At 40.0% G+C, this 25,201-nt stretch overlaps 2 protein-coding genes across 5 annotated transcripts; both read left to right on the top strand.

Moving 5' to 3' along the window:
* Positions 1-5,045: 5,045 nt before the first annotated feature.
* RB195_026506 (uncharacterized protein) lies at positions 5,046-13,452 on the top strand (the record flags this gene model as incomplete). Of its 3 annotated transcripts, XM_064176973.1 has the most annotated exons (6): positions 5,118-5,164; positions 9,124-9,190; positions 9,348-9,446; positions 10,250-10,351; positions 12,355-12,486; positions 13,297-13,452. In XM_064176973.1, the coding sequence occupies 6 exons, from the start codon at positions 5,118-5,120 to the stop codon at positions 13,450-13,452; spliced, it is 603 nt and encodes a 200-aa protein (XP_064070978.1). The 3 variants fall into 3 exon arrangements, with proteins under 3 accessions (XP_013308357.1, XP_064070978.1, XP_064070979.1); XM_013452903.2 differs by lacking the exons at positions 12,355-12,486; positions 13,297-13,452 and having other exon boundaries at positions 5,046-5,164; positions 10,250-10,357; XM_064176972.1 differs by lacking the exons at positions 5,118-5,164; positions 9,124-9,190; positions 9,348-9,446; positions 10,250-10,351; positions 13,297-13,452 and having other exon boundaries at positions 12,307-12,510.
* RB195_026505 (uncharacterized protein) lies at positions 12,553-24,390 on the top strand (the record flags this gene model as incomplete). Of its 2 annotated transcripts, XM_064176970.1 has the most annotated exons (12): positions 12,553-12,736; positions 12,805-12,862; positions 12,971-13,081; positions 13,828-13,898; positions 19,915-20,005; positions 20,520-20,601; positions 21,502-21,592; positions 21,710-21,840; positions 21,918-22,059; positions 22,862-22,940; positions 23,358-23,415; positions 23,629-23,709. In XM_064176970.1, 12 exons carry the CDS (start codon positions 12,553-12,555, stop codon positions 23,707-23,709), a joined length of 1,179 nt encoding a protein of 392 aa, XP_064070977.1. The 2 variants fall into 2 exon arrangements, with proteins under 2 accessions (XP_064070977.1, XP_064070976.1); XM_064176971.1 differs by lacking the exons at positions 12,553-12,736; positions 12,805-12,862; positions 12,971-13,081; positions 13,828-13,898; positions 23,629-23,709 and adding exons at positions 16,372-16,420; positions 24,037-24,178; positions 24,253-24,390 and having other exon boundaries at positions 23,299-23,415.
* Positions 24,391-25,201: the final 811 nt, after the last annotated feature.

Raw genomic sequence — 25,201 nt, 5'->3', positions numbered from 1 at the left:
TTGTATGACACTTTGTTTACTTACGGTCTTTGCAATGAAGTTTTTAGAAGGATCTGGCAGTGACTGGAAGAACGAAAATCTTATTTTCATGTTTCCATACCTTTTTCAATTGAAGCTTTTAGTTCGTAATCCGGTTGTCGAATGCTGTTCTCGTTTTTGCCATTTCCCTTCTCTTAGCACTTGGTAATTTAGTTTGCTCTAGACATTTCTTGTTCGGTTGCCACTTCTCTTCTTGATGTATTTTCCATTCCTCTTATCTATTCAATATATTTCGGAGTCCATGGACAGCTTTCTTTGCAAACTCTGCTTGGTTTCCCAGACCAATTTTCTTCCATTCGTTTTTCTTTTGATATCGACGTTGTTTGTCTCAGCATTGACGGATGGATAAGAATTTCGAAAACACATAGCATAAAAGAGAAGGAACATGAAGGGGAATGCAAATCACAGAATGGAAATTTCTGAGAAAACCTCACCATTTTCTATCAAATTTGCTAATTATATTCGCAATTAATTTGCATGAAACATGAACCGTCAGGATCATAATTATCGCAGCTAAAAGGTTGTTAGTACAACTTGGTTGATTTCATTGGGGGGTTTCAGGCATAATTGATGTGTTTACACTGCCTTTCGCTTTTGCTATTTGACCTTTGCCAAAGCTAAGAACATATGCTTTGTTCTGCGCCACGGACTTGATTGATAACTACGATTAAGGGCTCCACCTTCTCTGACTCTCATCCCATTCCCACCAAATGATGCGATCATTATGAGAACTGAAACATTGAGCAGCTCCTTAGGGGGAAATGGTAATAGTTACCGCATTGTCCAAAAATATGTTTCACATGCGAATAAGCACCGAACGCAACCACTTTCGACTGAACAACGGCTCCAGTCGACGTGAAATGTGATCAGCTGGGTTACCGCGCCCTCATCTGATACTGAGCATAGGGTGGAGGAAGTGGATGTCAAGGAAAGGAAACGTGTGTGTTGCGACAGATGCGTTGTCGCTACCCAATTGAAGGCATTCCACGCCGACTACAACGAGAATGAGAGTCAAAGATGTACTCCACTTTCTGAAGAAAAAATCTCCACCTTGAAGAACGTGACACTAGAATCTTTTCCAGCCTCGGAACTGTCCATTCTTGTTTGTCTAATGATTCCAAGGTTGAAGGTTGAAAGTGAGTAAGAAATGTTTCCGGAGGGTCAAAGAAAAACAGAAGGGATGGTACTACTATTTAAAGTAAGAAAACTGGTTTAATCTGTTGTAGTTGTATTTCGGTTATTTCGTTTAAATTCAACTAACCACTACATTTATATTTTTTGCCGTAGCACTAAGCCCACTTTTCTTTCTGAATTCTTTTGCCAAGAGACATTAAAATAAGATTTGGGAACTTTGAATTTCATCCAAGCAAAGAAAGTGAACTGACTCTTCTAATCCATTTCAGCTAATCCATAACCAAAAGAATATGATCTCGCTCGAGATATTTACCTGCAGCGAGGCTCACAGCCATGTAAACATCATTTCACCAAAACAGCACTCATACTCCAACTATTGTGAAGAACGACTTCCATTTCTCTATGATATCAAACCATTTTTCATCAGTTTCCTCTCGAATGTTTCTGACATCATCCTGAGCTCATTTGTAGTGGCTTTGAAAGAAAGTCTTCACCTTCTCGAAAGTAACTTGATTGTGGGTGAAGTGAAACGGCATAGCCACCTTCCTTCTGGACAAATGAATACGTAAATGAAAACATTTCTGAAAGACATCACAGAAGAGCTCGAAATGATTTTGCGAGTGTATTTGAGGAAAACGTCATTGCTGGTGCAGCTTATCTTCTTCCTCGTCTATCGCTAGAATTTTGTTACTAATGGTCATAAGAAAAAAACAGAAACCATTTGCGTTTGAAATAGAAAATAAAGAAATGGTAAACGTCCAAACAAAGCAAGGTCAACAGTGATAGAATGAACGGTTTTTAATGAGAAAAAGACTATCCCATTAAAGCACTGTTTATTCAATCATGAGTGCATAGTTCGTATAGTAGAAAGCTATCTTTGTTGTAAAACGGCTAATTGAATGGATTCTCTTTCGGTAGCATGTAGTTGAAACCTTAGTAATAATGCACTAGGAGTTTACGCTTAGTTTTGTTACTTTTTTCGTCTGGGTTTGTTCGCTGCATTTTGCCGACTATCTGTCGACCAGAGATAACTTCTGTACGAAACACTTCAGCCGGTTCGTTTGAATTTGAGCTAATTTGATAAGAACGCGTCGTTGTCTCATCGCAAGTCAATGCCCACGCTGTTTTCGGTTTGTCACTGCCGTTCGATCAAAGTTTATCACCGCTGAGTGCTAGTGAGTACATTCGTGAACTGTTTATTACAGAATTAACGTTTATCTTATGAATAAGAACAGTAGAACACTAAAAATTCCTTAGAAACCGAAGAGTAAGCTACATTTTTAAAGAAATTTTTCTTCCGTTTCTGTATGATGTTAATGGATTTCCGTTTTCTTCTCCTTCTCAGGAATAAACTAATTCAATTGAAGAGATTTAACTTTTAAAAGAGTTAGCCACAAATTCAACAATCTAGAACAATTTAGACTCTCCATTTAATATTTTTGTGTGTAATCTGTCGTTATTTTATTATTATTTCTTTGTTTCTATTATAGCATCAATGTTTATTTATTATTATTCTTCACTTTCTCAATTTTATTAGAATATGTTTGTTCCAACTCTTAAATTGCTGGCAAAATCCGAATCACTTTCTGAAAATCAGGAAATATCTTCGGAGGTGAAATTAGGTCGTGAAAATGTCATGTTGGTTACAGAACTTCTAGTTTTTGTTGAACGGGAGAGAGGAGCTTTCTATTGAAAACAAAGACTTTCAAACGAAAAAGGTCCGCTTCGAAACATGGCTTCACCTCCTGTTCACTTTGACGTCAAGCGGCGCCTACTTTTCTTCTCGTGGTACTAAAGTTTGAAAGAACAAAATCAAATCTGTCGTATTTTAGTTGTACAAATTTTCGCTTCTGTCTCTCATTGTACGTCTTTTTATTAATGTAGACAAAAGCGTAAGATCACAAATTATATAGAGTAGGCTTTCTTCGGCTATCAGTGCATTTTGCAGACTGCTCCGTTTCGTTGCAATGGGATTAAATGCTGGGATTAAATGCTAGTAATATGTGGTTTTATGCTTAAAAAGAGTGCTATCTATGTCCTCTGGTCTTTGCACAAAAAACTGTTTACCACACGCCTTTCATTGTTGTTTTTATCACTATATGTTACGAAGTTCCACGCAAGTCATTAATATGTAATGTAGACCAAAGGGAAAATCGAAGAATGCTATGAGCGCCTAAGTGACGTTTCGGCTTCTTCGCCGTCTTGAAGAAGTGAAAACAGAATCCATCTAGCACGCAATCAAGTGCGCACAAGTACGTGCTGCCAGCCGCACCACATCCGGTGGAACAACACCTAGGACTATTTTCAATGTAGATGGATTCTGTTTAAACTTCCTTGAACGATTATCGAAACACAGACTCAGGGTAGTGTGGCACTTGACGGGATAAACGTAGCGTTGCTCCAGTCATCCCCTATTTAGGCGTCTGAAGACAGCGAAAAAGCCGAGACGTCGTGTAAGTAAGGAGTGCCATCTAAAAAACCTCGCAGGCACACTATTATAAAATATAGACGGAATAAGACAAGAGAACGTTTGGATTACAAAATGTTTTGGCTTTTCCGAATTAGTTATGTAAGAAAGATTTTTTTACTGTTAGCATTCTATATGGTGCTTTTTCTTGAGCGGGAAAGAACGGAACGATAGGAATCATGTCCTATTTTTTCTCTTAATATTCTGCGGAACTTCTCTCATGATATAACACCGACTGGCACATAATTTCAATGTCAAGGTTAGAAGATTTTCCAAAATTTAATTTCACGAATATAGGTGTTCGCGGAATAATCATTTTCTTTGATACTAGCATTAGACGGTTCTGTACGGGTAACTAACGTCTGCAATTTCTTGAATACACGAAATTTATTTATTCTTCGTGCCTTATCGCATACCTTAGGTAGATTTAGCAGTACCTGCATTGTTGCTGTATACATCTGGTATGCACAATTATAGCGTGACTTTTTTGACTGTTTGAATCAACTGCGTCACTTTGGGCTCGATATATTAGTGGATGAAAAATGCGATAATGTAAAACTTCATTTGGTCATCACCATAGGTCCGATTGGGAGGAGCCGGACCCACCTTAGGTGAAGGGAGTCTAGCTGATGGGGGGTGCAACTCAAGTGATAAGCAGCCCTTAGCCAACGGTCCAGAAGTGAAGATGGTCGTAGCATCGGCTCCGACGCATTAGTGGTCATCAGCCGATGTGGTCATATCTTCTGCTCTTGACGACTAGTCACCTATGACATTTTTTTTTCTGAAAAAACGACATTGCAGCTTAATAAAAGAGCTTTCTTTTGCGGGGGGAGCGGGGGAAATGGTTATGAAAGTAGCCAACATAAATATTTTATTCTATTTTCTAAATAGTAAAAAGGAGTTCTGAACATGCGTCATACTTTTTCCCCACTGTACTACAAGAATGTCATGACCACCTCCTCTGAAATATTTGTTCTAAGATACTTCGCAAAATTCTACACGAAAATTCGCTCCTGCGTTTTACTGCTTTTTTTGATCCTTGCCTGCAACCGCTCCGTGCTTATATGCGAAGGTTTTAAGGTTTATGTTTTTGTTTACTCCTTGTTACGACGTATGCAGTTTCTGTTATATGGGTTGTAAAACCCATCTCTGTCCTATAAGTGCTCGTTTCAGCTGCCATTCAGGGCTTTATTTCTTTTATCTATACAGTGTTCCGTTTGAATTTTTTTCTAACCAAGTTTCTCTTCATTTCTTCTCCATACTACGGGATGCATATTTCTGTTTTATTTAGTTTATTACATCTTCGTAGAACTTCCTGTGCCTGTGTCGCGGCATGTCTGTTTTGTAACTACAAATTCCGCTCTTCCTATTATTGCAACAGCTCATATCTTCCCTTTTATAAGATATGGATGAGCTGCTGGCGATCATTGTGATCGTGATACTCTGCTGTGTGATGTTTTTCGCGTGGCTGGTTTCAATGGCCACTTGTCCGGATGCGATGGTATCGTTTCTTTCTGGATCGAGGTTAGTAATTTACAAATTTAAAATTCCATTCATAATCTTCTGTGTGTTCTTCTGTCCAGCTGCGAAACTAAATATGCCATAAGAATGACGAGAATTGTCGAAGGGAAATCGCCGATTTTCTTGATTTTTAACTGGTAAGAATGTTAGAATACGCCATACAAAACTTCATATAAGTACATTTTCAACTGGAAGATACCCTAAACTCTTCTCGTTTTCCACTCCGTTTAGGCATTGTTTTTTTTTGCAGAGGACCGAGATCGTGCAGGAGGATACTAACTAACTGTAGCTTTTAGTTCCACTCGCCTTGTAAGTTTTTGCAGTCAGAATTGCGTAAAGTAAGAATTCTCTGCTTTGCGTGAAGAACTGAAATTATGAAAGGACAGAACATAAGGACTCTGGGGTTTTTTTTTGTTCATTTTCATCTCAATCTTCAAGTTCCACAAAAAAAGCACAGGCAGTTCTTTATGTTCGCTTCTATCTAGCATTGGAAAGCGTTCGGAACGCAGTGTGCAACAGGTATGGCAGCACAAACGCTCCCATCCCTCTTTCCGATCCAAGCGTGTCCTAGAAATGCAGGGATCAGATATACCACGAATATCCGAGTAGATGAGTTCACCCGACGAAGCACATTTTTACGTCCTTACTGAGGATGAATTTCACTCGATGCACTTTCATTTCACTGTTTGTGTAAAAAGTTGCTTCGTCGGATAAACTACACCGATCTTGTTGATCCACCTCTTCTGTGTTTTTGTAAAAGGTGCACCGAGTTTTTGATGTTATAAAACTACATAAGAGATCTCAACGTAGAAAATTCTATTGAGCGTCACATTTAACATGGGAAAGAGCAGCCGCTACGCTATTAGTCTTGAAATGACGTTTAAAACAAAAAGAATCGCTTCTAAGAAGATTTCAGGGAAAAACTCCTATTGCCTCAGCAGGAACTGGCATTCGTTTGCATAACGCTTATAAGACTTGTTGATTTAATTACACTGCATGCGTTGTTTTTCTCCACGATTCTCTAGTCAAGTTGAGTAGGTGCAAGAGAGTCCGCGTTTTACGCGTCTTTATCGCCAACGCAGACTGTTATCAGGAGTCTGTACGATGCCTATTTCGTGGATTTCTTCAGTACAAGTCGGGTTTAAGCAAAGAGAACGTCATGACCTTCAAGCTAACACATTCTCTCTCTTTCCCTCTCTCAAGTGGGCAATGAAAAGTGCCTGAGGATTTCTGGGTCAGGGAATGTCTCAATTGAAATCTAAACTGAGATCTCTCCAACAGTAGATGGGAGCTTGAGCGTAGCTCACAAGTACTACAATTAAAACCCGCAACTCCCGCCAGAGCTCCAGGAATTCGGGATATCGGAAGTGTACAGAGCCGCCAGACCACCCGAAGTCTTGGAAAATACGTCAGAGAAAGACTTATGCGCTCTGACAAAATGAAGAAAATTTCCTTTAAGTTGCTACAAAAGACAACATATAACGAAATTAACGACCTTGGAATCTCTTCGCAACTTTGTGGGATGGATTATGAGCTTGATTGCACTCAGTTCCACCCAATAATCCAGAAAAGGCGTGAAACAGCCTTGTTGCAGCGGTCCCTCCTACAGTGCAACTTGTTACGCGATAGATCACTAACAATTCCGCCGTCGTTCGACGCCCACAATCCAGCTGATGTAACTCAAACAAGTAGCGGAAGCTGATCATGATCATGCTTATATTCGTGAACTACACACTACCATTTAATCATGGAAACATCCCAACACTATAGTAGGGTCAAAACGACATGAAGCACGTACGCAATTGCGTACGCGGCTTCTTTCGAGGCGCTTCGGTGGAGCGTGGTGGTTAGGACCGTGGCGAAATCCTTGCTGGCACCACTCATCGCTGCAGTTTGCGACGGTCCCAACTTGATTCCAACTGCTGCCTCCACCGCGCCATTTCGAGAGCGTACGCGAATGTACCGCAACTACACTCGTGTTTCATGTCGTATTGACCCGACTATAGTTTCGTGAATTTTGACCTAAACACTTCTAGGCAAGTTTGTAGGATAAGTAGATTTGTAGGATTTTCAGGACTTTTTATTGTTGTTCACCATTTGTGCCCTCATTTTGAGACTTCGTGCAAGCAATTTTTTTACATGTTTTTGAGTCTTCCCCATCTCTTAAAATTCTCGGAATTGTGAGTGAAAGAGATGCGCGTTTTCGCCGTTCCATTCGGTCCATTAATGTTGAAAATTTGAAGCAATTCTGAAGACGTCTTTTACTGTACAACGACTGTTCGCATTTTGTTCGTTCACCGTTATATCACGGCTTGCATTTCGATGTGATAAGCAAATCGGTCAATAAGCTGATAATCTGTGAGAATTTGACGTTCAGCTTGTTTACCATTTGCTTTTATACAGGATAAAATGCAATAAGGGAAAGCTGTACGTATAGTAGTTCCAGCTGTTATGTCACCCTTTAGAAATATAGGTAGGATTTTTCATTAAGTGGACACATTTCCAATTGTATACGGCTTAAGAGTTCACACCATTGTGCAATACTTGTTTTATAAAAAATCCAGAAAAACACATTGTTGACATTTGACATTCAACATTCTTGTATGATCATCTCAGTAGTTTCGCTCACAGTGAAAGCGTGGAGAAGTTTTCTGGATCAAGGGAGTGTCACATGCAATATTCAGCAATTATGAATTTCAAAAAAAAAACTTGAAGAATTCTAAAATTTGAATGAAAAACTAAAGCAATTGCATACATATCCTCTCTAGTTTTCCTCATTTTTCTTTACGACAAGCTGCAAATTCTCCATTTAGATGAAAGGTCAACGTGTTTTGAAAGCGAAGGGTTGTATAGAATGCGCCGAACAATTATCTCGTACTTTTAGTGCTGTTGCGCTCTAGTTGTCGCGAATACTCCGTGTCTGGCGCTGAGCTTATTCGTCAGATGACAGTCTAGCACTTCTGAAATAATGTGAGCGCATGACAGGGTCCTGATACCCGAAGTCTCAGCTCTCTCTTCGAGTGCCTCGGGCTACCTATCCCTCATGTTTCCTCGCTGTGCCCTTTCAGGGTCTCTGCATTATACGTGGTACACAAGTGGTTTATCGGTATAGCAACAATGCAGTAATAAGTGATAAAGATTACCAAGCCCTAAAACCAAATAATGATTACCAATCCTTAAAAATCTACCATACCCCGTCCTGCATTCCACTGTACTTCCGACGAATCTACAGTGGATATTTGTCCGGTGAGACCCTCGCGTAGTTCTCGCTCTCGGGCTAGAATCGAGCTGCGCTACAATGTTGCGCTCAAAGTCAGCAGCGAACGGTTGAGTACCCTGAATACGAAGAGTCACGTTTTCTTGACCGGGCTGTACCGAATTCTTCCATTTGCAACAGTAAGCACTTGCAAGATCAGCTACACTCTAAATCTGCCAATTCAACTCCCGAGAATACGTAGCAGTGTCTCCGCTAGCAACATCTTTTAGAGTGAGTAGCTCCTCGCTAATGTTTGAAATCGAGACAGGAATTTGCAAAAGTACAAAAGTCCATAATTATGACTTTTGTGTACCGTACGCTTTATCTGTCATGCGAGATCTGCAGATTTAGCTTTTATTATGAATAGTCTCCACAGCAATCTCATCATTTTCGAAATTCTTCTTAGGGGATTAGTCCAAACAATTCCAGTCAGAAAAATCCAAATCTTATTTAAGTCGCTTTAAATCGTTCAACACGCCTTGCATAGATCCATGGGGCGAGCGCATGCCGTGCTACTCGCCAATACCGGGCTAATAATGTTGTTTGAAATTGAATTGCGCTGTCCATCTTTTTCGTATATCTCCATTCTTCTTCTGATGACAAATACGTATATCAAAATTTAACTCACAAAGAAGAAGTAGAGGTAATGATGATGGTTGTCGAAAACACTTGTAAATATCAATCAGTGCTTAGAACTCTCTTTCAGAAGCGATTCGAGTTACTCGTCTTCTCACGAATCAAAGGAGTTGATAAACCGTTGTGATGATGACCAGGTATGTTGGCATATTGGTTACTAGGGGCTCAAGCAATGTCGTGGTCAATAACTTTGTCTCCCCTCTCTTGAATTCAGCGATGCAAGCGATTTCCATGAAGAGGGCGAGAGCTCAACGCAGTCTAATCTGCCCCTCCAATTTAAACGAATTTTTTAAGGAACTGGTGAAGTCCGTTTCTTCCGTCTACTTACAATTGAATGCACAGCGCAAAATGAGTGATAAGAAGCTCAGCGTTGTACCAGAGGCTGACGAGCAGGTTCATTGTGTTTTGTTTTTGCACCTTTTTCGAATTATAGCAAACAATAAGGGCTGCATTTATTATAGCTCCAGAAAATTAGGGTGGGCTGCTTTTAAGAATTCCTTTTCTGATTTTCTGCTCACCTTATTCATAGTTTTTTAACATTTTGAACATTATTGTTTTTCTTTTATTTTTGTGTTATTATTATTGTTTTGTTATTATTTTTTGTGTACAAATACCCGCGCTCCCGCTTTATTCTAACGGTATCTCTTTTCTGGCAGTCCGCGATCCATTCGTGTGTAGAAGTTTCCGGGTGTAAAAAAAGTGTGAAAAAAAGTAGTGAGACTTTTTCGTTTTTGAAAGTTTTTGATCTTTTTCGTGCAATTGATTGAGACGAAGGCTAATATGTCATAAATTTTGCTCTATTGATGTGAAGAAAGATTTTGATATTGCTTAGTCTTCGTCTAAACTTAGCAGGAAATATACAAGAGGAGCGCTTGCGAAATTTTTTTCTTTTTTTGCCTTTTGCTTCCCTAAAATTTTTTGGTCAAGGGAATTAGTAGGCTCAGTTTGTCATATATCTTATTTTTACCTGAAGTGTAAAAAACACCAAATTTTTTTCTCAAAATTTGCAAAGAATTGAATTTCAGAGAAAAAAGATCTGTAGTGAGGTTCAAGTATAAAATGATGCATAATTTCTTATGTGGGGTTATTTCGTGCCTTTTTCTTTGGAATTTGATTCAAATGCTTATTTTCGGGCTTTTATTAATTTGTTTGTTTCTAGTTTTTTCGGACGGTTTTTCGAGGAAATAGCATTTCAGTTGACCGTACAATCTACAATTCACTCGATGCGACCTTCGATTCTTCGCGCTCCTTCGCAGTCTAGTGGCGAACAGAAGAAATCATCGGACATCGCCCGCATGGTTTAACTGAAAACTGTGTTCATTTTCTTCAACGCTGAGCATCTCCGCCATTCTCCTCTTACTGCTATTCGTTTTGTAAGACACAGCTTTCACCACCCTGACGTCTTCGCAGTTGTTAGAGCTGAAGATGTGGGAAAAGTTTGCGATTCCATTAAAAACCACCTTTACCCGACCCACATATGTGTGTTCTATTCGGATGCTATCTTTACGCATAGTCGATTCGGCGATCTGCTTTCGTTTTTCAAGTTTTCGCTTTCTCTCCGGAACAAGCGATGCTTGCAGCGAAAAAATCAGCTTCGAATCTGCTGAATAGAGTCTTGTAAATAGCTGTTGTCTATGTTAATAGAATTGTTGTTGTTCTTCTCCCGTCATGTTATCGAACATCGCTTATTTGTCTTCAAAGATTCGTCTGCTTATAGCCGGTTAAGTGCCATCCTGAATTTTTTGTCAAATTCTTGCAAATCCTGTTATGTTGCGAGTAGCCGATGCCAGTGGAAGTGTTCGAAATTGCTGCAAGGGTGTTGTATTTGGTTTTTTTTTTCAAAAGATACTGTCATTGCTCTGTTTGTTTGTTTATGTTCGGGATTATTCACAAAGAAAAACGAATGTTCCTCTTACGGGTTTTCCACTCTTGCCATAAGCGACCTCTGCACTGGCACCGACCAACTTCATCTACGTTGCTAATGTATTTTTTCGGTGCTACTTATCTATTTGTACGAACGAAAAGTCCTTTTTTTCTGTTGAGGTCATACTATTATTTCTATGTCATCTTTTTGTTTCCTCTTTTTTTTGACAATTTTCATTGCAGGGTATTCTCATATTCCTCATTTTTTGTTATTTTTAAACGATGTCCTCAATATTTTCATTTCAAACAGAATTCTCAGCCTAATAAACGGGTTCATTTGCGAAAGGATGACTTATCGTTTTGCGGCACTTCCAGAACTTTTCTAGGAAATTTTACTTCCTTTTACCACAGTGAAATGGAGTGAAATGGAATCAGGGTTAAGAGAATAGCCTCACCATCCAAGGTAGAACTTAATTCTTTGATCTCTCTGTGTATAACAATCACTGATTTGACGGGAACGATTTGAAGGGATGGAGGATTTGACATACATAGATGTTCATGTTAACGCATCGTAGGAGAAAGACTGGTGTAGTCAGCATATGAATGACGCCCATGAAACCCTAACTAGAAGGAATCGGGTAGAAAGAAAAACAAAGTCTTATAGGCCATGAAATGTTTGCAATGATGTTTTCTGATTCTTGTTCTCTGTAGCGCTATGAAGGCTTGGTTAAGTGAAATTATCAGATGAGACCTTCCGTCGATGTTTTGAAAGATCTATTACTAGACAATGTTAACGCAAACTTGGAAGGATTTTCAAGAGGTAACCGACATAACTTTGAGCATTGTCGTGGTTCTATATTTGCAAATTCTATTGCTTAAAGACGGGGTGTTCACAAAACTTGAGGTGTTGGGGTCTCTTTGCGAATAGGATGGGGTAGGAATTTAATTCGCCAGGATGAGCGTGATCATGTTCAGTGCTCTATGTACTAAACAAAAGAAAGCGTGTGAAGCGACCGTAATTCATCACGCGATTGAACTCAGGCAGCACTGTCCTTCCTGGTTCAAATAAGCAGCAGAAGCTGCCCAAGAGCACATTTACAGGCAAGTTGTGGATTGCTTGCTTTCCATTACATTTGGTGGAGATACAATCTAGTAATTCCCCTCCACAAGAAGTTCTCAGCTCCTAGAAGTTGAAAACGGCTCCTAGAAACTACTGAAGGATCTCACATTTACGAGTTATGTACAATATTTTACAGCGGATTATCCTGAAACGATATATCAAACATCGTGAAGAATTAACGCGCTGCGAGTAAACTAACTTTCATTCTGCCCTCTCTGCAAATGACGCGATGTTCCAAGAGATGTGATGTGACAGCGGTGCTCAAAACCAATGCATTTTACTTTTCTGGTCTCCGAAATCGCTTTCGGTTGTCTTCAGCGGAACAATCTTTTCTACACGTTACGCGCCTATGGAGCACCAGGAAAGTTTGTTGCGTTGCCTGATGGCGTGAATCAACGAATGCCTGCAGCAGTTCCAACACCAGCAGGATGGACGCCACCGCTTGAATTGGTAACTGAAGTAACACAAAGATGAGTAGCAGGACACTTTCTATCCAAATTTTTCATCGATGACATCATGCGAAGGACTGTCGATCACTGTTTTGCTGACATCGTCTCATCACCATCAGGGTGTCTCCTGACTGATATCGAGTATGCCGACGATGTTATTTTCGCGAAAAGCAGTACTAAATTTCAACATGTTGTCATACTTTTATCGAAGCTAACAACAGTCTATGGATTACGTCTCCTCTTTGATATGTGTAAGTAGATGTGGGTCTTCCTGAGACCTCCAAGGGAAGTCAGGATGAGCAACATCTCGTACTTACAGATGAGTTCTGTTACTTGAATTATATGCTGAACGACAGCTATAAAAGTGATGGGCTAAGGTCTGTTTCGCATTCAACTCCCTGACCAAGCGTTTGTGCTGAACTCCCATTGGCCACAAAGTCAAGCTGTGATTCCATTTACCTGCAAGTCGTCCTATCGTGATGTAGTAGTTGCTCACTTGGATGCACCGTCTGCGGTGACGATGCAGCTTCACTATGGTACAATGATGATCTTTATGCGGAATTCGATGTAATATGCCGACCTATGGCATGTGGAAGGTATCAGCATCTTGCACCGCAATCGAAAGTGGCCACAGTAAATCGTCTTCCTTCTTTGGTCACATGCTGAGGAAGCCAGCAGCCCACCTCCTGCAACGTTTTCTGAGGAGTCTATCGGGTTTTAGCTGGGAAAGGTCACCTGGCTGAAAACGAAAGTTCGGGATTAAGGTCGCACAAGTGGACCTGAGAACACTCATCATCTATAGTTAGTTCAGGCGAGAAGTCATGTTTCGCAAAATATTGAACAGCAACGAACGAAAGTGGTCTGTGTGGTACTCTGTGGTAACCTCATGCTGAAGATCAGAAGATTGAACAGTGCTTTGCCCAACCTCTACGCTGTTAAGATAGGACGAGGAATCCCATCAGGCTGATGTTATCAGCCCGCCGATTAAGTCAAGTCAGTCAGTACCTGTAAAGTTCGGCTAAATCTCAGAAAAGTGACACTGATAGATGGAGCTTCTAGTTTTGTTTTTTTTCTACTTTTATAAGTACAGAATCAACGTTTACTGAAATACACGTATCAAAACACTGCTCTCTTTGATATCACATCACATCATTAAATTGACGCACTATACCGATTATACGTGAGTGAGCAAAAGTTTTTTGAATATAATTTCGACAATGAGCGTCACCAACTAATGGAGATCTCCCAATATTGAAAAAAAAACCTCGTCTTATTATGTATTATATGCCTTATTATGTATTATTGTATATGTAATCGCGCTTTTCAATTTTATTTGTTACAGCAGAGTTCAGCTTGCCCAAATGATCCCACCTGCTGACGCATTGATCATACTACTAGTCACTACCTTAACTGGTACCTTAACTTTCAAAGTTTGTTTGTTGAACTAAGCTTAAGCTACTGGCTGTCAATTTTTAAAAATGGTCCAGAAAAAAGTGAAGAGAAGCCAGAGTGTGGTCGATAAATTGGCCAGTAGTAGCAGAAATACATGGAAGAATTATCGCTTATTAATGACGGTTATTATAGCATTAAACTAATAATATCCAAATTGGCATGAGGAGCTGAAGAAACTGATCCGCAACGAGACGTTCTTCTACAAATTTGTTGTCGGGAATTTTAACGCAAAACTAGGAAAAGCGACAATGGAGAAATACAGGATCGGAAAACTTGAGCTAGGCGAACGGAATGAAAACAGCTATCATCTTGGCGGGTTGCTGTCCACCACTTCCCTCCTTCACGGGTGCTTTCTTATCATCAGAAAAGATCACTTTTGGTCGATCTACTGTTCACCCATTGTCACGACTCCCGCAGAGGTCGACCACATACTCACCAGTCTGAATTCGTGTCTACTTGACATTTCCATAGGGCTATCTTTTTGTGGTGGACAGGCACACTGAGGACGTCTCAAATGTGGACTACGACTTGCTCCTCAGAGGACTATTTGCTGAATGTGCCCGAAGCCGCGCACAACAACTTGAACCGGAATTGTTGGAAAGGATTTTTTTTTTGTTTGTTCGAAGGCCTGATCCGAATGTATCGCACATTGAGTGTTTGATTGCAAACTCCAACTGCAGAGAAGCTTTGGAGTAGGATCTTCCGAAATACAGGCAGTCTAGAAGCGAAACAAAGATGTACGAGTCTAAAGAAGTTTCGCAGAAACTTCGGCATTTATAATACTCAGCTTTATAATACTATCCGATATGCCCGCTGTGCATCTTGTACAAAGTATTCACCAACATCATCTTCATGGACATTTCTAGGACCTAGTATAAAGCTAACCTCAAGAACAAGTGGGATTCCGAAGGTATTTCAGCTGCATGGACCACATCCAAACCCATCGAGGGTCAGAGAGATTTGCCAAGAATATCGCCTGGCCTTTGTCCTAACCTTGGTTAACTAAAAGAAAGCCTACGTCAGCGTAGAAACGAATCCGCTGTCAGCACTGCTCGATCAAAGTGTGGACGTATATGATGACATTAGCTAATTGCAACAATCAATGCGCCACTACGACACAGCTTTTCCATGGCGCTCACCATACCCTTTGGAAAGGGGTATGGTGAGCGCCATGGAAAAGCGATACCATACCGGCAACGCTATCCGGGGTTGCTTTACAAGTAGTTGATGAAATCACTTGTTGGGGAAGGAAGAAAGACGCTTCCTCTCGAACCTTCATTCAGCGGACAACATCTTTCTTTGTTCGAGAAGTACCAATGCAAGTACGATGCTCAAGGAATTAAACGAAACAGAGAGAAAAATAGGACTGCGATTAGATAGAACGCGGTTCGCCGTACCTTGGGCGCTCTATGAAGATGGAGAATGACTTGAAAGAGGAGCTGATTAGAAGGACGGGAGCGCGGGAAGCGCTGGCACCCGTCAGGGAAGCTAGTGTCGGACCTAGAGCTTCGTGCCCATCTGTTCGACTTGACAGTTCTTACAGCGTTCTGCTACGCAGCGAGAAGTAGGCAAATACCTTTCCCATTCCCATGTCCAGAAAGCTAATTACTATCCACAAAAGTTTAACCGGCGCACACAACACTAGCCGGTCTTCGCAGTTCCGAATTAGGAGAAATCTCCCGTTATAATCGTAGGCAAAGAAATTTATGGGATGATCGCATTATTAGAGCAATTAACGATAGATGGACTAAAAGACGCTGGAATGGATCCCAAAAGATGTTAAGCGTCCTAGGGAGGCCGGGTGTTCCCTGCAAGGACCAGCTGAGAGCTCAGCTTTATACAACTCATGGATCTCTTCAACGTCACTCTCAAAACTAGATATCCTCTTGTATGTCAGTGGCGAGGGAACAAAATGACTGGAAAAGATGCTAGAGTTGGGGCGTTCAGTGAATACCGGCCATCTAAACAAGTAAATATCTATTTGGATGATAAGATATTACCAATATTATAAATGCTAGTATTGATACTTTTGGTTTTTCTTCTAAACATTTGTTTATGTTATCGAAAAAGCACAAAAGCAACAAAAAAACATGAACCTCCTTATAGACTTACTTTACAGTTGGTAGAGCTTAGAGTTCCTTTCTACTCAATTAACCTAAACCGCCTTATTTACCAAAGTAGTGTCCGCTATTTCTGTCGAAGGTGACTATGTGTTTCTGCAGTTGATCTTCGTGCCCAATTACTTTATCACGAGTTGACATTCCAGCTAGCTATATCGGTTAATTACCCGCCAATAATATCACTAATTTGCGCTCCGGCTCTCCTTCGCTCTTTCTACGCTTTTGTCTGCCCAACTGTGCTCAACTGTGCTCATCGCTCGTTGTCGTTTACGTTTAAAGAGAAAGATGGATGCAAATGCAGCATAATATTTCAGATGGTTATTCGTCAACTTGTCTTCGCTCTTGCCGTTCTACGATTTGCAGGTTTAACTTCTTTCCTTCCCGTATTGCTGTTTTTCCTGTGGAAAATTCGCAAACAACTGCTTGATGAAGATATAGCGTCCTGATAGAGTTTCCTGTTGCAGTATAACTATCATACAACGGAAACGGAAACTGTCGGAAACTTTTACCAAAAAAGCGTAACGCCTGCGTATTAGAGGCGCCACCAGATGTTGTCTTCACCGGTGACAATGCCTAGTTATAAAGAGCTCCAGTTCGAGCAAAGGCTGCACTCATTTCGTCCATTCGTCGATACCCTGCATCTTACCACTTCGTTCCCCTCCTCTATGCTATCTATAAGGTTGCAGACAGTTCCAAGCAAGATGTTGCGATAAGAGCTGGGCAAACACGCTTGCAACAAAGGTCAAGTAAAATTACTGGGATCTGCGATATGTTGTCCCAGCGAATCTGATTTCATGGATAATTCTTCTAGTTCTGTTCCTCCCCCTTTACACCTTCCTGAAATTAATAATCTCCATACCCATGCACTGTGCGGATGTTGTGACCATAATTGAGTTGATCTTTGAGTTTTCTCCAACCTACTTCTACATTACACAAATCCTGAATCTTTAGGAACAGGGCCCTAGAGATTCTTCGCAACTATCAGATTAGACCCATACAGTGTAGTGATGAAAAGCATGAGTTCCTCTGTATGGGAACGTCCTCATAGCCTGAAGTTATCATGGACAAAAGAGCTCAGTCTCTTCCCCGTATTTATCTTTAGTCGAATCCATAGACTTTTTCCTGTCCAGTTGGTCAGTCTACGTTGACAGATGAAGTATTCAGTTTTGCTTCAAGAGTGTGAACTTAACCACGTTAAAAATTTCGATACAGGAGGTGTCGTCGGTTCCCATATACCTTAAGATCTGAAAGCATGATTCATATACGTCTTGAAATCGATTTGATTACCAGGTACCCTTGAGAACACCTGCTCTTGTCCAATACTTTTAGTTCCACTTAATCAAATTGCTCAGCGAAGTCGCCTAAACTCTCCGTGGCACGACACATCCAACCAGATGTTTCCATTACGTTGAATTTCTTTGCATAGAAGCATTAAAGCAGAAATATTAAGCTGCAAAAGGCGTACACAGTCTTTTTTTCTGAGAAAATGACAATGTGATCTGCTGATATGCAAAAATATGGTACGTTAGCATTCATCCAAAAGCAAACACATGCTAATTGGCACTGTCATTTCACATAGATTTTTTATTGTTCTTATTCCTTTGTTCATGTGTAAAAAATTTTCAAGAAATTAAAATTTCCAAATAAAGACTACCTCTTAAATAATTTTTCCTTCCTGTCAGTTAAAGTGCAGCCTTCAGCTGTGTGATTTCAGTGTCGTATTGAGCTATACATGAGGTTGCTAATTGGCTTACCTCAAAAGAACCCTTTTTTTAACATGAGTATTCACTAGGGTGAGTAAGACCAGGATGGTTGAGAAACCCTAATACCATTTTTACAGCAACAAGTCTGGCAGTGCTTACGGGGCCATTCTTTTTCAGAGACAGTGATTCGGTTACTAAGCTGATATTTTACATGAAGATCCACTGTTGCATGGTTAAGAAATTCTTTCTTCTTCGTCCCTGAAGTGTGAAGATTTTCTACGCCATGTTGAAAATATTTTCGCTAGGGTTTTCTTTTACCTCATCATCTTTGATGAAGTTGGGCCAATGGAGGTAGAGTAGCAAATGAAGGACACATGCTAGCTCAAACAGCAAACAAAACAACACAACTTTAGACTATAGAAACAGATTTAAAAGTAGAAATATCCCATTCATAAAGAGCTCCACAAAGTGTTCTGAAGATTTCTATTCGTTGAAACTTATGGGACGCTCATTTGTTCTACAACTATAAAAACATGCTTTTGCAATCGGGTTTCGTGTGTCAAAAGTTGAATGAATTCGAATTGCATCCGCATCAGAGAAACTGTAAACACATTGTCGGATGACGAGCACTATGCACTAGTGCACGCGCCCTGCAATCCATCAAAACATCGGTGGACACAATTTTTGCGCTGACAGTTTCTTCGTGTCACCAAGACAAATTCACAATTCGATTGACAAACCAGCTCATGCGACTGGAACTAGTTGCCTAATTTTTGTTTAGCTCTGACTTAATTGTCAACTACAAACGATTCGTTGTTTCCCATTCAGCATCAATGAAGGGTAGCTGTTCAGAGATAGTCTTAAACCCAATCGAACGGCGTTCACAACGCCTTTACTTCACATAGTTGTTTTAGGAGGAATGACGTGAGTGTCGCTGTTAAGAAAATGTGCGACTAGTAGACGAGTCAAAAGAAAAGGACACATCAATGTCTTCGTTCTGCCAGAAACCAGAGCCAATAATGCACTCTGATTATTTATTTGTCATAGAAAGTTCTACTCTATCTGAAATGTTAGAGAATTACGACATTTCGGAGTGTAACACCTAAGCCTATGGTGGAAATATTATCTCCCTGAGTGAAGGTTATTTATAATCTTTTTTCCACTAAGAAGGTGATTTGTGCGCCTGTTCCTGAGGTAACTTTTGCGCATTTACCCTTCTTATCGGTTCAGGGCTTGGTTCATGACTACTTTGCTCTCTGCTGATGAGGAGAAGCATGATTTTGCATGTTTTACCACTACTTCCGCTGCGGTCGTTTTTAATTTAAATGGTGTCATCCCTTAATTGATCGCAAACCTTGTTTGAAGGGATTACTGTTGCTTATTGCTGCAAACTTTTATTCAGAGCAGAGAAAATGGGTAGGTGTGTGAGAATGTAAATATAGCCGGTCGCAGCGACTACAAATTTTTCTTCTGGGAACTGCTGCTGCGGCGAACATAGGAAGCATTTGACGATAATGAAACCTAGGAGCCAAATAAACCGCATGCAATAAATGATAAGTTTCTAGCTGATATTCAAAAATTCTTGGAAGAATCTTCTACCAATAGAGCTGATACAACTCCCAGTGAGCGCCCAATAGTAGATAGATTGGAACAGAGAACCTGATTTTTACAAAACTAACAATTTTGCAACAATTAACTAAATTACTGGAAAATAGATAGTTACTCTTTACACTTCGGCGGTTCGAGCAGTACCCTAGAGCCAATCTCTGACGACACTGAGACGCTGACCTTTTCCACCAGTAGCGCCTTTTGGGCAATCTTACTAATAAGGTCACAAACAATAAATCAGCAGATTTGTGATGATTCCCAGATTTGGAGAAGAATCAAAGATTCATTCTTGCTCTGAGTTCGGAGGGAATTCAGCAATTTGTCAATTAGGACTCCTTCGCGCTCCCTAACTTGGCATTTACTGTTCAAGCCGTGTTTTTTTAAAAGCTATGATTATCGGTTTGGCCTCAAAATCGGGTGCGAAAATGACTTCTGGTCTCGCCAAGCTCCCCTATTTATCGTGGTGCGGATCTTTAGACATTGTGGTCTGTTGTAACATAGTCGCATAACTTCTTCTTAGCTTTTCAACCAACTTATCGTTTTCAGAAATGAAGGCGGATCCAAATAGCGAAGAAGAATACTGGGAAACCATAAAAGCTACCAAAGTTCAACTGCCAGTTCAAGTGAACTCAAAGGGGTGAGTTGACGTGCTTTTTCACTGGTTTGCCTCGTTCCTTGCTAGCTATCTTACTCGATCAGTGCGAGTACCGAGATGGGACTACAGAAGAAAAATAATAAAGCGTCGACGCGCCGAAAGAACCTTAGTAGACAGAAATTAATTTCTTCCACATCCAACTTGATTTTTACCCAACTATTTTACAACTAATTTATCGTCCTCCTCGTCCAGTAGAATAATTTACTATTGGAGAGAACCTAGCTGAGTAAAAAACAGGTGTAGTTAGAATTCTTTTCAAGTGTTCATTCACTCTGGAGAAGTTCATATTTGAAAATATAATATACATATATCTAACAGTACTTGCGGATGTTCCAAGTGACAAAGAGACCTGTACTGCGTTTCATCAGCACCTAAGAGATGATAGATGTAGATTTGGGAATGTTATAAGATAACGTCACCGTGGTGCAGAAGCGTCGTATTTTCCTCACTTTTAAATTTACTCTCTTTCCTTCTTATGCACTTATTCTAATTACAGTGAAATCAACCCACCTCCAGCGGTACCTCATCTAAAAGTGGTCTGCATTTCCGATACCCACAATCAACTGGACCAAGTAAAGGTTTGTGAGAAGCGTTGCAAATATTGCTGTTTTATTCCAATTTACTGTGTTTTAAAGTAATTTAACTTGTAATTTAGAAAGAACGGCCTCCGTTCTCTTTCTTTTGCCTGAATATGGTTTTATGTTTTGTTCGTGGTGTTCAGATCAGGACCGAGAAATTTTCTGAAATTCTGGAAATTACAAGAAAAAACCGCGAATTTATCCCAATCATTTTGGTCACTATTTCCTTCAAATTAAGCATTCAGGCTTTCTTTGTAACGAGTGTAGTCGGTTCAACATGGTTCAACAACACGTTCTGCCTGACTCTATCTCTGTATGTGTGTGGTGTGTGTTCTACCTCTTATTTGAAGAATAAAGGCGCATCGCCATCGGAATCAGATTGAACGGTTGAGCACATCCGACAGCGAACACACGCGAACTTGCAGACCGGATCAGGCGTGGAGGAATCCCATAAATAAAGTGGCCTTCAATCGCAATTCAAAGAAAGATTATTTTCATAATGAACAAATGAATTTCGGAAGAGGGAATTGATATTCCCTCAGAAAAATGGAAGAGATTTGTGGAAAATTAGGAAGAGTAGGTTTTGAATAAAGAAAAGTTCCATTTATTTTGGTTTTGAAATATATACTATTACTTTATTGCTTAAATATACTTATTTTATATATTTTGCCCATGATATATACAACAATAAAGTAAGCTTATTTATGGGATGACCCCAAAATTCCCTATTCAGTACGAAAGCACCTTTTTGTATAAAAATTTTGTGACCACCTCAAATTAGCCTGTGAATGGAAAAAAATCATGTTTTTTTTTTACAAATGGCTGCCATGCGAATATTGGATTTCTACAAGTTATGCCTGCAAATAAAGTGACCAATGTTCGAAGAAGCATCAATTTCAGGAAATTCCAGACGGTGATGTTCTAATCCACGCTGGTGACCTCACAAATTATGGATCAGAAGAGGAGCTTAAAAAATTTAATGATGAAATAGGTATTTACAATCGTTATGCGCCTAAGACAAATCTTCCAATATTTTTGATAGACAGCCTCCCAATGTTTTTTTGATTTTCCGGACTACTGCCCCACAAGCACAAGCTTGTCGTGGCAGGAAACCACGATTTGGGATTTGATGACACGGAAAATCTCAAAGAGCGTTTGGAACAGTATCGCGGACAAGGAACCTCCAGAGGCTACCTACTGCTGACGAATGCCACCTGGCTGCACGACAAAGGTGTTGAGGTGGTGCCTGGCTAAAATTCGCTGAGGAATTGCCTTTTAGGAGGAGCTGCTTCCTCAAATGAATGGCACTGTTATAGATCGATGGTGTGAATTTCTTCGGATCATCATGGCATCCTCTCTACGGATATCCTTTTTATCGTCCACGGCCAGAGTTGGAAGAAAAGTGGAAGGTGCTGCCGTCAAACCTGGATGTCCTCATCACACACTCTCCAGCATTAGGTAAGTGGATGTGTAGTAGTGACTTAACTTTTTTATGTATTATATTTTTCGTTTGCTACTAGCGGCTGTATTATATAATAGAAATTTCAAATTCATTTCAACTAAAAGTGCTAAATTTTAAGAATAATCTGCTCTCTCCGGGGGATTTTAAGTACGTTCCGGGATTTATCGTAATTTTTAGCAGGACAGATTTTCTTTCTCTTGAACACCACGTCTTAGTAAATTATTTCACGCATGAAAAAAATTGCTTGTAATTTCTTGTTATTGAAGGAGTTCTACACCTTCCTTATTCTAAAATATGAATTTCTCGTCCATGAAAACGAGACTTCTCGACACTTGTTTCAGAGGCACATAGATTTGCGCATGATCCACTTACATGTGTTTTCCCTTAAGATTGGTAAATAAATACGTGATGGATCAACAATAAACATTTTCTTATATTTGAGGCCAATAGTATACAACGAGCATTTTGGTAAAATTGAGAGTTTTTGTGTGTCAGGAACCTACATCTATTTATTTCCTAAAATCTTTTAAGCGAAAATGAAAATTGTAAAGTTTGTCCTTATGATTTTCTGTCGTAATTTTGCCTACATTAGATATTTGAAAACGCTTGGAGCACATTTTTTCGGATCCTTATTTTCTTGTTTTACTTTCAAATTACTGCTAATAACTACTTGCGATTGAATTGCGAAGCTTCAAAATTTGACTGTGAGTTTCGCAATCATCCATTCAAGGGCTGGTGGATGAAGATGCATGGCGGTCATTTTAAGGTTGCAATCAGATACCAGCTTTCGAATTTCAGGATATCTTGACGCTTTTGGCGACGAAAGATGGGGCTGTCGTTATCTGCTCAAGGAAATTGAAGAGCGTGTGAAACCGAAGTAGGTTTCAGCTTTTACACACCTATTCACCATTCATATTCATCGCCTTCCTCTTCTGTCTTTTTTTTGCCTATTTTATTACGAGGTTTGCAGAGAAAGAAAGTGAGTGAAGCTTTTATAACTCAGGCCAATCATTATTAGTTGCTCATCACCTATTCATATTTCACGTCAACTAATTTTTCACCTCGTTAAGAAGTAAGTGGTTGTCGTAGTTGATGAACCTAATTAAAAAAAAGAATTTGAGCATGGTCAGCTCCCATCCGAGCTCCAGAAAAAACTGTTTTTCTCTGAAGTACACGAACATAATTAGTCTAAAATGCTCTTGGATTGTTCCTAACTTTTTGCATTCACGTCTCAGATCATTCAAAGCTGCCTCCAGACCATTAACAGAACATGTTCACAGTAGCTCGCTTCCAGGTACCACGTCTTTGGTCATATCCACGAACGACATGGTGTTTTATCCAATGGACCTACGGTGAGTTTCCCTCCTCGGCAGTACACCTGTCGAGATTTTTCGTATTCTAAATTTTAAAAAATCCACGGAAACGTCTCGCCATTTGTTCGTTACTATCGATTTTTTAAATGTTGCTCAACTCTCATAACTCTAGAAAATAAAAAAAAAATCCTGAGCTCTACAGAAGCATATCAATACTTTGCTTCTTGCGTTTACGTTATTCTACCCGTTCAGACTTTCGTCAACGCAGCCCAAGCGAACAGATCGAATAAGATTGCTAACAGACCGCTCGTTTTCTACATTCCAAAGAAGTAATCACTTCAGGACCTCATCACACCTATTATTTGTATCCCATTGACATTTTTTCATACAATCAGACGACTGCAGTTTGTTCATATTTGAATACAGCGTTCATATGAATGAAGTTAAATAGAATCTTTATTAACAAAAGAGAAAGAATGAAGCCATTACAATATATATAAACAGTACCCATGAAACTTATCACAACAGCAAATCGGATGCATACACAGCGGTTATTTTTAAACTTGAATGCAATGAGAGATTGGGATCCGATTGAGACGACAAACCCTTTTGAATACGAGGATTTCTCAGCTGAAAAATCCCTTTTTTGCGATTGCGTAGAGTTTCACTCGTCTCGGATCATCCTAATCTCAACAGAACATCACCGAAAGGTGATCTATTTGAGAAGAGCAGAAAAAATGAAAGCAAAAAACGAGAATGTTTGGATCGGGAGGGCGTCTTTGGTCCTCATGGTTCCGTTGCGGTAAATAAAATCACATTCTGAGTCTTTCATTTCACCCATGACCACCTACATCCTGCTTAAAGTCACATTTCTAGACGTTTTCGCCCCAAGAGGTCGTCATTACGCCCCGCAGAAGGAATGCACCTAGTCCGATGACCTCTTCGTGCATTCCTCCGCTCGGATTCGCTCGGCTCATTGGTTCTGAACTGCCCGCGGCTATTGCTTACTCATAACTCAAAACTCACTCGACGCGCAATCGAGTTAAATGGATCGCGTTATTAACCTATATATTTCGAGATATTGAATGTGCCGCAGCAACCACAGAATAAGTCCGAATGTGAAAGCATAGCCGCAGGCTGTAAAGTACATCCATTAACGACCACCTAAAGTTTTTATATGTCCTATAGCAAGCACGAAGCAATTCTTATTGAAGCCCAGGGAAATGACGCAGTCAGACCAGTCGCAAAAGTGAGCAGCTACACTCGTTGTTCACAGCTACACTCTAGAAGTTCGGCTTCCAAGTTAGAAGAATTATCTTCAGGACAAAATCCGCAACCAGATCCAAGCATACAGTAGTAACCGCACATAACATTGAAAGTCTCATGGTATTACACTTTGACAACAAATACAAAAGAGGATGAAAACCAGAAAGCAAGTGAAAATTGGTCCATACATCCCTAAATCGATCAATTTGTATTTAAGGGTTACCCCTAAACTTAAAAAAGCGTTGTTATTTTGAAGACGGAGCTGATGGAGACACAGAATGACGCTCAATGGTCTTAACTAGTTATTAAGATATGACTCGTCGATGTGAAATAAATAGGTGAATGCCCAGTGGCAAGCAGAACGGTCTATTTCTTCTACTTCACTTCTGCAGTTAATGTTTAATTCAGAGTTGGTATCTCATTGCCAAATAAAGAGGATGCAAGAATTTCATCTCTGTTCCACAAACTCCAGCTTAGATTGTGTCCAAAAGACCGTACGATTCGCTTGTACGCCTGTATGAAGACCAAGATGGCGAGGTTGTTTCCGATTAGTAAGGTT

This window comes from Necator americanus (genome assembly GCF_031761385.1).
Source record: "Necator americanus strain Aroian chromosome Unknown Necator_2022.05.29.01.07, whole genome shotgun sequence".
Classification (NCBI taxonomy): domain Eukaryota; kingdom Metazoa; phylum Nematoda; class Chromadorea; order Rhabditida; family Ancylostomatidae; genus Necator; species Necator americanus.
This window is presented reverse-complemented; position numbering and strand designations above follow the sequence as displayed.